General features: G+C 49.7%; 6 protein-coding genes across 6 annotated transcripts; 4 read left to right on the forward strand and 2 right to left on the reverse strand.

The window, feature by feature from the left end:
- Nucleotides 1-605: 605 nt before the first annotated feature.
- On the forward strand, nt 606-1,103 carry CGGC5_v010759 (uncharacterized protein; the record flags this gene model as incomplete). The annotated part of the gene is made up of 2 exons (XM_032021906.1): nt 606-872; nt 930-1,103. The coding sequence occupies 2 exons, from the start codon at nt 606-608 to the stop codon at nt 1,101-1,103; spliced, it is 441 nt and encodes a 146-aa protein (XP_031892431.1).
- A 420-nt stretch (nt 1,104-1,523) lies between these two features.
- On the reverse strand, nt 1,524-3,054 carry roqM-0 (FAD-dependent monooxygenase roqM; the record flags this gene model as incomplete). Its single annotated transcript, XM_032021895.1, has 2 exons — nt 1,524-2,235; nt 2,354-3,054. The coding sequence occupies 2 exons, from the start codon at nt 3,052-3,054 to the stop codon at nt 1,524-1,526; spliced, it is 1,413 nt and encodes a 470-aa protein (XP_031892432.1).
- Nucleotides 3,055-3,741: 687 nt separating this feature from the next.
- Nucleotides 3,742-5,519, forward strand: HNM1-2 (Choline transport protein; the record flags this gene model as incomplete). The annotated part of the gene is made up of 4 exons (XM_032021883.1): nt 3,742-4,254; nt 4,335-4,541; nt 4,608-4,719; nt 4,789-5,519. The coding sequence occupies 4 exons, from the start codon at nt 3,742-3,744 to the stop codon at nt 5,517-5,519; spliced, it is 1,563 nt and encodes a 520-aa protein (XP_031892435.1).
- Nucleotides 5,520-5,935: 416 nt separating this feature from the next.
- Nucleotides 5,936-7,646, reverse strand: maoN-0 (Monoamine oxidase N; the record flags this gene model as incomplete). Its single annotated transcript, XM_066152413.1, has 3 exons — nt 5,936-6,208; nt 6,263-7,093; nt 7,512-7,646. 3 exons carry the CDS (start codon nt 7,644-7,646, stop codon nt 5,936-5,938), a joined length of 1,239 nt encoding a protein of 412 aa, XP_066008186.1.
- Nucleotides 7,647-8,355: 709 nt separating this feature from the next.
- ASG1-0 (Activator of stress genes protein 1) lies at nt 8,356-8,949 on the forward strand (the record flags this gene model as incomplete). Its single annotated transcript, XM_066152414.1, has 3 exons — nt 8,356-8,439; nt 8,511-8,878; nt 8,940-8,949. 3 exons carry the CDS (start codon nt 8,356-8,358, stop codon nt 8,947-8,949), a joined length of 462 nt encoding a protein of 153 aa, XP_066008185.1.
- Nucleotides 8,950-11,897: 2,948 nt separating this feature from the next.
- ptaR3-0 (Pestheic acid cluster transcriptional regulator 3) lies at nt 11,898-13,355 on the forward strand (the record flags this gene model as incomplete). Its single annotated transcript, XM_032021849.2, has 4 exons — nt 11,898-12,009; nt 12,091-12,359; nt 12,434-12,697; nt 12,753-13,355. 4 exons carry the CDS (start codon nt 11,898-11,900, stop codon nt 13,353-13,355), a joined length of 1,248 nt encoding a protein of 415 aa, XP_031892434.2.
- Nucleotides 13,356-13,518: the final 163 nt, after the last annotated feature.

The following is a 13,518-nucleotide window of genomic DNA, read 5'->3' on the forward strand; positions in this document are numbered from 1 at the left end:
CAATGTGCATCAGCACAGATGATCAATGTTTAACATAACCTGTCGAGAAATTAACACGGCATGGCTATTACGGCTTTATTGCATACTCATTTAGCCAGTCTTAGCCTACCCAGTACTGAGAGTGCATGTGTGGATTAGATAACAGTGATAACCCCTGGTCTGTAAGGTAATTACCCCGCATTCATCCTAGTAATCTTGCTCCACCATATCGTGTAGCTTAGCTGCTTGTGGCCTAGGGGGTGGCCGCAATTACCAACCAAGAAGCTGACCGATAGGAAATAATTAGGTGTCCAGAAAATATCCGGATACCTGAAGTTGCGAGGACCAGATAAGAACTAACCAATAAGCTAATTTTCCCGGTCTGATTGTTTGACGTCGTCGTTTCACATCAGCCCGCGGCCTCCGAGTATCCCACCCGGCCACCTGGAGAGTCATTCCGAGGTCCTGTTGTTGGTTCCGATGGCAACTCGTGAAGGGAAGATTTTGTTACTGGCAGAACAGAATAACGCACAGATTCCTTTTTGGTATATGAACCCAAGAACGTGAGACAGTGGCAATGTCAAAATGGCAAAACTTCCGCAGATAGTTTTCCGTGCATTCCGAACATGGCAGAGTCAACGCTTACACAGTACGGTTTCCGCTTTGCTGACTGGGCCGGAGGTGAAGCCTCAGCCCAGGATTTTGGCATCTCGCATGCCGTGGTTGTGCCACCGAATGCCAGTCGAATCATAGTTGGCGGTCAGCTTGGAATCAAAGACGACGGTTCAATTCCTGAAAACATCGAGGATGAAGTGAAAGAAGCCTTCGAACATGTCTCTCGCAGCCTCAAGGCGGCTGGTCTTGGCGACGACGCATGGGAGCACGTCTATTCTGTATGACTTTTGTACCCAATCCCGGTGATGTAGTTTGCGTGCTGAACTCAGGAACAGGTGAAAACCTTTGAAGTTGCGCACAATGGCAAAGGCATTTCTGGTGTGGTGATCCCAATTGCAAAGTCTTATCTGAAGAATACCCGACCTGTGTGGACGGGTGTGGAGGTTAAATCTTTGGTCTTCCCTGGGCTACATATTGAAATCACGGTCGAGGCCTATTTGCCCAAGTAGGAGAGATATACTGCTGTAGTTTTCAATGAGAAAAAATCCAAGAGAAGAGCTTGCGCAGCATTTTATGCGTTAGTAAACAATTTGCGAACCATACTTCGGGAAGTTCGTGCTCCCAACGAGTGAAGATACGGAAGGCGGGAGCGCGAATCGATGAAACGTGAGGAACGTATCACTAGAATGAAGATCTTGGTTGAGTGCGCCTCTGTGTTGTTTGACTTGACTGCGTCTACTATTATCAAGCCCTTGAAGTGGAAAAAGCGGTGCTTAAATATGTTCAAAGCGTCCCAGAAAATATTTCGGTCATGATATTACGATATAAATGTGATGCGATTGATAGACGCCATGCATGTTGCTTCAACAGCCAAGACTGGCTGCCAAATATAACATGACTAATTATTTGACATAACATGGCTGAGATGCTTACGCCTGCACAGAACTTGCCTCCAAGGTAACAATCGAAGGCTTGCTTCCCAGGTCCGAAAAAACCTCTTTGTTGGCAGTGATCTCCATCTCATCGTAATTTCCACCGGCTGGCAGCGCCAGCTGTTCAATAGTGCCTTGTCTTCCGCTCCTTACATCCTCAGCCAGGTGGTCAAAATGCGCATCAACCTCTTTGTAGACATCGTATTCGGTGATCCAGTCAAAAAGTGGGATGACCAGGGAGCTAGGGTGCTTTGCAACATACTCGGGCGTCCAGTCGTGTTGGTGGTAGATATTTCGGGTTGATATGGATGCCTGGTGAATAACATGAGACCGGTTGAATCGGATACGTTCAAAGACCTGCAAAGCCAGCTCAACATCCCCCTTGGACCTTTCCAGACACATGGCAACTACGGCTGCGTCTTCGACCGCTTGACAAGCTCCTTGAGCTGATGTAGGAAGGTGGCAATGTGCTGCATCACCCATAACCGCGGCTCGTTTGGTAGGGGAGAGCCAAGTGGTAAGAGGGTCTCGCCACACAAGTTTGTAGTCAATTAATCGGTCCTCTGGAGTGGCCTCGAGAATAGTGTACCATACTTCAGGGAACTTGGCTTTGTCCAGGAAGTATCGAACGTCCGCCCTGGTGGTCTTCTCGGACCACGACTCTGCAATGTCTGTCTCGTCCTTGTGGGTTAAGACCCAAGCACAATCCCTAAAAGTATTACAGCCCAGTTAGATTATAGATTCATGATGTCCGTGATGTGCCCACATTGAAAGCACAATGAAGAGAGCCAAAGGCTGGGGAAACATTAAAATCAAAAAGAACTCACCTTCCATTCTTCCACGTGTAAATGAAGCCGTGCATGTCGCGTCCAACCCAGCATCGAACACAGTCTTCGCCCTCCGGAAGTAAATCGGCAATTCCAGAAGCCTGGCGCAGCCCATCAGTGATGTTGAAGTATGCTCGAAATATTGCATATCCGCTGTTGACCTTGCTCTCCGTCAGGTTCAGCAACTGGTCCCGCGCAATTGACTTCGGCCCGTCACAAGCCAAGACCGCGTCACCAAGGATTTTCTCGCGAGTATCCGTGACTACGCCCCTTTCCTTGTCGGTGTCGAGGTATTTGGCGACGCGTGTGTTAAAGCGCATGTCGACACCAATCTCCAGAGCGTAACTGTACACAATCTCATGCATTTCGCCGCGGTGCCCAGCGTAGACGTATTGAAACTCGGTGCCCTGCGGCCACGGGTCCTTGTGCAGGAGCTCGTTGTCGGCGTTGAAGAACTCAAGATACTTGGCAGCGTTCACGCCCACCGCGGTGAGCGCGCGGCCAACTTTTCCTCCTCCCCACGACTCGAAGACCCGACCGGCATTTCGCACAAAGTCCAGCAAGTCACCGTGGGAGCTGGCGCCGGGGTATGCTTCGATAAGAATTGGGTGCATGCCTCGAAGCTTACACTCGATTGCTGCCGTCAGACCGCAAAAGCCCGCGCCGACAATGACTACTCGTAATTCGTCTGTAGATGCCATCGTTGGAACGCCTGTATGTCAAGTTTGCGAGGTGCACTGTGTGAGATGAGATGATGAGACTGAAGCTTGTGGAGAAATCAATGCGTATTGTTGCGTTGTGATGTTTGAAGTACTCAATCGGAACGTTTTTTATCTCAGTCCTGAGGCGATGTTTCGCATCTCGCTGCTTCGGAGCCGATTCTTCCATCGCTATGCCCGCGTTATCGCGCGGACCTTGCTATGCACTTACACACTAGACATGTTTTCCCTGTCGAATCAATGGGTCTCTGCGGATCCGGATACAATCGCCCTGATTAAGCTCCGGTTCCTGGAGTTGCATTAACCCTGGTCATCGGTCATCTGGTGTTATCAGAACGTTTCTCATAGGCTGTGATTTTCCGGCGCGATACCCGATCCAGTGGGGAAAAGCATGCGACCATCAACAACAGAATACAGCTTGGAGATAGCAGTTGAGCTTATCAAACCGCTGTACAGCACAAAATTGTCTTTTCGAGCTTGGTGTCGGAATTGGCAGCCCTGATGCAAGCATTTGTTACAAAACAGGAGTAGACGCACGATCTTCAACGTAACACTTTGCGCAACAAAGCAGCCAGGCGTATAGATTGCAGTTTGTATTTTTAAACCGAAAGTATTATAAATAATCATAGTAGCTCAGCCAACAGTCTTGACTACAAGACTGGAACAACGATGTCGAAAATCAGCCACTCAGACGAACTGGATGCTGCTCTCAGCGAGAAGAAATCCCAAATCAACGACGATGATATCCAACTCCAGCAACTTGGCTTAGAGCCGTCAGAGCTTCGCCGAAATTTCAATATCTGGTCGCTCGCATTCATGTCGTTCTGCTCTAGTATCACCTGGGAGGCAATCTCATCTACAATGGCCCAGGGTCTGATGTCAGGAGGCAGTTCAAGTTTGGTATGGGGGTTCGTGGCAAGCAGCCTCGGTGCTCTCCTGACTGTCCTCTGCATCGCAGAGTACTCCAGCATGATTCCGACGGCAGGCGGCCAATACCATTACGTGGCCGAGCTCTCGCCACCAAAGTTCCAAAGAATCCTTTCGTGGTATGCAGGCTGGATGACAATGCTTGGCTGGATTCTATGCGCACTTGCTGGCATCTTTGCTACCGCAATGCAGATCCAAGCGTGGGCAATTCTCTTCAGTCCCGATTACACATACGAGCGATGGCACACTGCACTTGTGAGTTTGATCCTATCATAGGTCTCCAGTTCGTCTATACGAGAAACCTCAATTCGCTAATTCCAAGCGCTCTTTGGCAGATCGTCATCGGCCTCGCGACATTCTACACATTATTTGCAATTTTCGAGGTCAAGATGCTCCATCGCCTGCTGTTTGTCGCGATGTTCGTGCACATTGTCGGCTATTTCGCCACAGTTATCTACCTCTTGGTTCGTGTTAATCCAAAGAACACTGCCAAGTATGTGTTTACGGATTCCACGAGCTTGAGCGGTTGGGAAAGTCCCGGAGTAAGTTGAGTTCCTCGGATCTTCTTGCTCCAGAGTGTTTGCAAAATTACTGACACATCTTTGAAGATTAGCTGGCTTATCGGACTTCTCACCTCTGCAATCGGGTTTGTAAGCTGGGATAGTCCGCTGCACATGTCCGAAGAAATGAAGCATGCGTCGCGTGACCTGCCACGAAGCTGTGAGTCCCACTTAACAGCGCAGCAAAAGCACGGTGATTGTTCTTGCTAACATGCTCATAATCATCCAGTGATCATCAACATAGCGTGCAGTGCCGTTCTGACGTTTCCGTGGATCATTGGAGTTGTGTTTTGCATCACCGATATCTCCGGGGTTCTAAGCGGACCTACAGGCACGATCAGCTTCATGGCACAACTTTATTACAACGTGTCTGGTGGCAACAAAGCGGTAACGGTTGGCATGACCCTTTACCTACCTCTGATGGGCTTTCTTGGCGTGGGGCCCAGCATCATGACAGCCACATCCCGTGTGATCTGGTCCTTCGCTCGCGACGGAGGCCTCCCTCAGTCCGTTTCCAAGGTCAACAGCCGCACAAAGACCCCGGTCCTTTCGCTTTTGATTACTTGGGCTATTGTATGTCTTCTGAGTCTCATCTACGTCGGCAACGCAACGGCATACTACGGACTTTCCAGCGCGTGCACTGTTACGCTTATTATCTCGTACGCTATGCCCATATGCATGGCCGTCTTGTTCGGATTCAAGCATTGCAGCTTACCAAAGGGTCCCTTTTCGTTGGGAAAATACCATCGGCTCGTCGCCACAGTGGCTCTAGCTTGGTCCCTCTGCCTCATCATCATGATGTGCTTCCCTACGTATAAGCCTGTCACCACAACGAACATGAATTACGCTTCGGTGGTGGTATGCGGTGGTCTCGCAGCGGCGACGATCTCCTGGACTGCGTACGGCAGGTACAGGTATCATGGCCTGATGCAAACGATAGAAGGTCGAGCGGAAAGATAGGACGACGCATTTGGGTTTTTCAGTGTATCCAAAGTCTGTACTTCGCTGAAATAAACAGCTATCTATCATTGGTTACCAAATATTGACTTGGGTCTCCTTTTGGTTGCATAACTAAACTTTGGCAGTCGTCCCATCCTCGCATCATAGCGGAAAGGCTCAGTAACGTGAACAATCCAGCGGAGCACACCTTCACGTTCTGGACGAGTGCTGGGCAATGCATAGTAATATATTAAAAAGTCTTCAGAATACTGATAGGTAGCAGAAAGTATCTACGACTACTTGATGCTTGATTCTGATTTAAAATCATTATATGGATCGGATGTTGATAACTACGGTTCTAACTATGTTATTGGGTTGCGCTGCAAGATTGATCCGATCTTTTGTCTAATACCCAAGCAAGGAATGTCTTAAAGCCTTCAAAGCTTCGTAGAATTGATGCCGTTGACATTCTTTTCGCCGTTTTCCTTCAGGTTCTTGCGCTGAAGCTGAAAGACCGTGCGAGCCGCTTCCATACCTGCCTGCACAGCACCATCGATCCAACCCCGCCAGCCCTCGGAATAATCCCCGCTAGCAAACAAAATATTTCCATGCGGCTTCTGCAGGGCAGCAACATATTTCTGCGTAAACTCCGGTGCCATATAGCACCAAGTACCCTTGGCAAACTCGTCATTGACCCAGTCATGGGCAACCTGAGAACATACATTTTAGACAATGCTTCCAACAGAAATAGGGTAAAGACATACTATACGATGGAAGTTGACTTCGGCTCTCTTCCCTTCAGGTAGCAGGTGCAGAATTCCCTTTTTTACCTGGTCGATATCCGATAGGGGTATGCCACCAGGCGAGGACGGATCGGGACCAAAGGCAATCAGGTGAGAATTATTTGCCGGCGTTAGATGATCTCCCAGAGCGCATACAAAACCCCTTCCAGGAGAAGCGAATGATGTCCACGATTTGTAGTCGGGACCATCGAGGTCTACGTGCAGCTTGTTGCACAAGTTGACTTGACCCTGACGGCTGGCCTCAACTTTCGCCGTTGGAAGCGCTGGCGAAAATTGGATATCGGCCAACACGTTCAGCGGAACAGTTGCAATAACCGACTTGGTTTTCCACGATTGGCCGTTTTTGGAAAACACTGTGACATACTCACCCGTGTCCACTACCTTACTGACTGCTGAGTTGAAGCTGTATGATAGATTTCCAGACGAGACCGCATGCTCAAAGATTCGTCTGTGCAAAGTGCCATTACCGCTGCGCAGTCTAGTGTGAAGAGAAATGTCGTTCAGGCCAGTCGGATTGTGGGAGCCCAATACCCACCATCGAAGGGCGTTGAGGAGACCCATCTTGTCGAGGGAAGTCCCACCCATCTGCTTCAGCAGTGCCTCAAGCATCGATCTCTCTTCGAGGCTGAGCCGATCTTGGATTTGATTGAGCCGGTCCTTGCAGGACATTTTGTCCCACTCTTCCGATAGCTCGGGCGACTGTTCTGTTCCAAATGGGAACTTCCAGTGTTGTCGAAGGTCGTCGCCATCTACATCACAAAACATCCGCCACACGCGTCCAAACATGTCGGCCTGGTGAAAAATTAGCATTGAGCCTCTTGGCCTATGAAATCAGTGGCTGATGAGATAGACTAGCCTCTTCGTCATGGGTCATGTTGCGTTGGGCATTGGGGGTCGTTAGGGTAAAATAGTCCTCTTTGCTGCCGGACTGCTGTGTGACAAGCCAGTCGTCCTGTAGCCCATACAGAGAGACTTCGCGATAGATATGAGGCATGTGCCAATGTATCCACGTGCCACCCATTTCGTAATTGAAGCCATCAATGGTTGCGTGCCATGTGCGTCCGCCAAGTCGATCGCGGGCTTCTATCAAAAGAGTTTTCTTTCCTGGACGGTTTATAAGCGCATATCATAGTGGGAGAGGTCTACAGTGCGCACCTTGCGTAGCCAAGTCTCGAGCTGCCACCAAGCCTGCATAACCAGCACCAATTACAATGACGTCGTACGCGAGATTGCCATCGGACAAGGGCGAGGTATACACAGGCGGCTCAACAACTCCAATGGTGGGCAAGCCGCGGCGCAAGCCTCCGGTGGGCGTCCAGGTGAAACCATCTCTAGAGTCTACCATTTTGAGCAACATGGAAAGATACGTATCAAGTTTCGAAAATGATTAGTCAAAGATCGAGAGTTTTCGCTTCTACTTCTTGACAAGTATTTTGGGACTACTAACATTTATCTTGCTGTGTTTCAATTTATTATCCGCCAAATGAACGATGTACCAGCAGCAAACATGTACGATTCTCAAAGGAAGCAGGAGACGTCATACTCTGCCACATCAACGATTGGACACGAATTGGCCGGGAGCAGGAACCTATGAGCACACATACCGAGCTGTTCACTGACGAAGCCTCATGGTAACTTACAGACCTACCGAAGAACTGCTCCGGAAAATTAGGACCAATAAGATTAGTCGGATAGGAGTCTGCGGTATGGCCGCTTCCGGCTCCCGCACTAGCAAGGGCCGGTGGGCAGAGAGTGAGACTGACCAGGGTAAGAGGGGTCCGGCTGGGAGATGTGCCTGGGTATCCCTGCCTGAGTCCCACAGTGAGCCTCGTTACTTGCAACTTTTACATCATTGTACCCGTTCATGCTCTGTCGACTCGCCCGACATCGTTTTGTGTCCTGTACCCAGGCATCTGAAAGGACACTCTGAATTGTGCCGCGTTGGTCACTCCTTCCATCGACCGATAGCCACCAAGTGGCCGTTCTTGATTCCCCAGCCTCATCTGACGCCCCGGGTACGCCATTCGTCGACGGAGACACAAGCTCAGTTCACGATGCCCGAAGCCTCTGTGGATCCTGGCTACGGCAGTCTGAGAAGAAAGGTCACACTTGCTTGTGACTATTGCCGCAAGAAACGAGTAAGTTGGTTTTACTGATGGTCCCCGCCTCGACTGGGTGCAACGGGACTCCTGATTTTCCAATTACATAGGTCAAGTGCACTGGTAGTGCTCCATGCAAGCTCTGTGCCGAAAATCGTCATCCGTGTCACTTCGATGATAGGAACCGCAATCGCCGCGGACCGCGGCCACGAGCCAACAGCAGCCGGCCTTCCCGGATTTGCCTGATTGCGCCCGCGCCCTCGAGACCTTCTGACCGGCACGTCGATCAGATAAGCTCATTCTCTGGCGGCGAATACCTTCCTTCCTCTCCTAATGTAGCAAGCTCCATCAAAAACGTTGCTACCAATGATCTAGACGATGAAGACCCTGATTCCGAAGAAGATGTCTTTCCGCCAGCGACTGAGTGGCGAGGCGGACTTCTGTCTGTGTTGATGGATCCCAGCACTCCGGATTCCTTGTATGTATCAGTCATGCCCTCGGCTGCTCTTCAAGAACAAGGGCTAAGGTCAAGCGCCGAGACGCATCTAGTTGGAATACGGTAGACCCGGACGTTTGTGCGCATCTCGTGGAGTTATTCTACTGTCGATCAAGCTCGCTATTAGGACTCATAGTACCCGCAGATGAACTCATCGAGAAGATTTGCGCGGGCACCTGCACGCGCAGCTTACTGCTAGCCATTTGTGCTTACAGTGTTCGCTTCTCTGTCCATAAAGCTGTCAAGGAACCTTCAGCATCCAAGCTTGCAAAGGACTTTGAACGGAGCGCAAGATATCAAGTCGATCTAAGCAGTGCTCCTGGAAGTGAACCGTCAATGGCATCCACCTATTGCGTGCTCATTGAGTATAGCATAGGTCTCGGTGATGGGCGACAGGCGTGGATGGACTTGGGCAAGTGTCTTGGAACTGTGAGCCTTTCTCGATAACCCGACTAACCCAAAGCATAGCACTGGCTAAGAGTATGATACAACTGGCTCTATTAAACGAAGAGGTCAACCCGAGAAAGCTCGAACTATTACATCGAGTCCAGAAATACCTCGAAATCTCGGAAATGATGATAACTTTCAGTCATTCCTCCTTGCAGCCACGCTGTCCGACATGGAATGACCAGAGCAATCAAGAACCCAATTGTGACACCAGCATCAATCAATTCTTCACGCAGCTGTTGGAACTTCTCCAGCTATATGCTCGCATCCAGCTCTATTGCTCCTCAGGGTTCTCCAGGCAAAACCCACCGCCCTGGAGCCTGCATTCAACATTCAGGACTTACCAGGTGGAGTTAGAACAATTGGTACTACAACGGCTGGAACGACTCCATCCCGGCTCATCCGAGGACGAGCATCTGCCACAGGAACAGCGCACCCATAGTGCCATGTGTTCCCTGATTTGGCACTGCTGTGTTATCTGCTTGAACCGAAACTTTCTTCCAATTCCAAAGAGAACCAGGCCTGACCACGAAAATTCGGAAGCATCTTCCAGACAACTAAACTTTCCAGCTGCACCACAGCTTTTTGTTGAGGAGAGACTGCATCGCTGTCAGGCAAGCGCAGTAGCCATCTGCACCATCTGCAAAGAATTGGTGTGGCAAAGAGACTTCTTTCGGGTGAGTTACATTTCAAGTTGAACTTTGCTGTCGTTTTGCTTCCTTATTAACATGCCTTAACAGAATATTCATGTAGTTGGGTATGCATGTATGCAGAGTGCAATTGTCCTGGTCAATTATCTTCACCGTGCCTCAAGGCCCCATAGTCCTTGGATAGCAGACACCCTGAAGTTCATTTTCGTTGCTTTAGGGGCTGCAAGCAGTTTTTATCCTCCCGCGAATGACTGGGTATGTTGAATTACCTGTCACTATGACCCTGCAAGCGCCCTGGAGCTAAATTGAAACCTAATCTGATCTAGATTAAAGTCTTGATCCGGGTCCACGATATCAATGTTTCCCTGAAAAACGTCAGTGGCTCCTCGGTCGAAGATGTTTTCTCAACCTATTTCAGTAGATATGTCGATATTAAGGAGCCGGAGTGGGTGCCGCTTATCCCCAGTAGCGTGTCATACGCTCAAGGAAGAGTTCGTGGGAACGTCTCATGCGGCCAAGGAAATCATCAATCGCATTCTGATAAAGCTCAGACGGAACCCGGTCACGGCTCTCAATGTAAGGAAAATTGGCTTCACAGTTATGCCCGTCATCTTTCGGAGGATATAGAGCCCCATAGGCAGGAGTCCACCCGCTCAGACACAGACGATGGCGATGCATTGGAATTTCACGGTGGAAAGAATACCGGCGATCCCTTTGGGTTGGTGGGAGGCTCATTAGAGTCATCTGAAGCAATTCTGCCGTCTATGTCTCAGACGAGTATGATAAGCCAAAATATGGATGCAGGAAAAGTCTCCCTCGTTGGTCCGACAGGTCTTGTCGATTCGCTTACAGATCCTTTCGCTTTTGCCGACCTCTCTGGATACCAGGAAGATTTTGACTCCCGACTGCTAAGACAGCTCATGGCAGGGAGCGACAGTCTATGGGCGGAGATGAACATAGGTTTTAGCAGTGGCAGAAATCCCTTTATGTAGTCATGCTAGGCTCAATCCTAATTTGAGATATGGTCGACACGCAAAGAATTTTCTCATGAAAAGCCGCACAGGGTGAGGTGATTTGAGACTCGGATGAAATCGGGGGGCATTGACCATGAACGTGTATGGCCCAAGTCAGATGCGAGAGAGGTAGTTAGTCCAGCTCCATTCTATCAGCTATGCAATATATCCGGGATGGTCATCGAAGGCTCTGATTGGACACAGGCAAGCAGACAAGGGTTTCCGCTGGCACAAGTGATAACACGCGGGGTATTCGGCTACAGTCCATGCGCAAGACGAGGGCTATAAAGATAACACAAATGCGGGGAAGTGAAGGTTGTTCGGAACTGCGACTCGTTCTGATTCCGTTTCCCGTCTACAGGTTCATGCTTGCCACCTCAACATGTCAGCTCTCGAGCTAGTCCACGCCATCTCCGCATCCCCGCCCATCGCAAATCACACATCTAAACGACCCATTCTGTGCTGACACTGGAAGCTTCACAAGCCGACCTTCGTCAGCGGACTTCAGGCAGTACTCTGTCATCTTCCTTTGCAATGGCGGATGCGCGGAAGCTTCCTCCAACAACATTACAAAACGATAGTGGTGCCTGTTGGACATGTTTGAAGCAAAAACGCATATGCGATCTCAGCTTGCCGCGTAGGTGGTTTCCTCACCGTTGACACATCACAACCATACCAACTCACCCTCTTCACGAACCTAGTGGATTAAACGTCGATTGAGTGCTAACATCACCGTTGTGCTCCGTTCTAGGATGCAGGAATTGCGCCGAAAGGGGAATAAGATGTCAAGGCTACGGCATCAGGCCGCGGTGGCCCGCAGATTTCATTCGCCGAAAGAAGAGACCACGACGAACATCTGATGGATCCTCGGATACGCGAGAGTTTTCGAGTATGAACTATGATACTCGTCAGACATTACCCCGGAATCAATTCTACGTGTCTCAAGCTTTGTCATCGCTGGGGCTTCCGTCACAGGATAGTTATTTCATGCAGCATTTTATGAGTATGTGTGAATACCTGAGTTCTTATCTGTCATCATCAAGGCTCGCTCGCATGTTCTTGATATGCTGATATATTCGTTTAGAAAACCTCGCTCGCGTCGCGCTAGCTATCGATTACAATGAGAACGGTTACCGCTCTCTGTTACCACTTGCACTTCATGATCCCGGTCTAATGAATGCTGCACTCGCTGTCGCATCCTCACATCACAGCCGTTGGCAGCAAAGAAGCGACAAAGATTCGCGCCGATACCTGAGGGCCGCCGCCGCAGCCCTCAAGGGCCGTTTCGGAAATTCGAGTGATCTGAACAGCCCTGTCACTCTCACCATCATGCTGCTTTTAGTGTCGTTTGAGGTAATCAAAAAGATTTGATCACTGTCCCCGTCACATGAATTACGATTATTCGCTGACTTGTCTAAACCTGCCAGGTGTTCTCAGGGACTCCGCGATGGAGAGGACATTTCGACGCCATCCGGGGGTGGATTCGCTCTCGAGGAGATCACTCTGACTTAGACCCGTTCCTAAAGACCTGGGTGTGTCTCATAGAAACCCAGTGTGCTTTGAATGTGGGATTACCGGTTATGCAAGAGGTTGAGTCGTGGATTGATTTATGCCCAAATTCGTCAGATGTAGCGCAAAATGACTCGATCGACGCGTTGTTCGGATGCTCCTCCAGGTTACCCAAGCTGATGGTAAGTCATTTAGGCTCCTAAATCAAAGCTCAGGCGCAGCTAATTGAGGTGATAGTGCGCCGCTTCGCAACTACAGAAGGCCTCCTACGATGCTGAAATCCCTTTCGAGGAGATACACAGGCGGTCTGAGAACCTCCAAAAGGCAATTGAAGCTACGAAGATGGAGGATAACTCGAATCCAGTCATTTCAATCCTGTGCGATGGTGCTCAAGAAAAGTACTCGGCCATGGTGGGATTAGAGCAAGAAGAGCTGCGCCGGCGGATGATCGCCACTGCCGAAATATTCAGGCACACGTCACACCTATATGTTTATCGAATTACTCATGGCGTCGAAGAGCCACTCACGTCGGATATGGAGGAGTCTCTTCAGACAGCACTTCAACTTCTGACGCAGGTTCCAGATGCCCTTGGCCCAGGAGCTAACCTAGGTTGGTGTTTGGTGGTGCTTGGGGCGGAGCTTGATCTCCTAGATCAGCGCGACTATATTCGTTCCAGATGGTATAGCATGCACCTACTTGGAATTTACAATACCAAGTCTGGCGAAAAGATACTCGAGGCGGTATGGAATCACCGAGATCTCGTCCGTAGTGGTCTTGCCACACCAGCCAGATGGCAAGATATTATGAAGGACATGGGGGAACATCAAATCTTGGTCTGACTTTTTTCAACGCCAACTTTCGTGTTAACCAAAACAATTGAGCTGTCCAATGCTGTCCAACCTTGTACCACTATGCTATCAAATGATGCACCATGAGCCGTATGGTGTTTCCCCATTTGCGTGGATCTGCATGCTTAGGTTCGAACTTTCCAACTCTCCATCC

This window comes from Colletotrichum fructicola (assembly GCF_000319635.2).
Source record: "Colletotrichum fructicola Nara gc5 chromosome Unknown KSG_Nara_v1_contig06, whole genome shotgun sequence".
In the NCBI taxonomy this organism is placed as follows: Eukaryota; Fungi; Ascomycota; class Sordariomycetes; order Glomerellales; family Glomerellaceae; genus Colletotrichum; species Colletotrichum fructicola.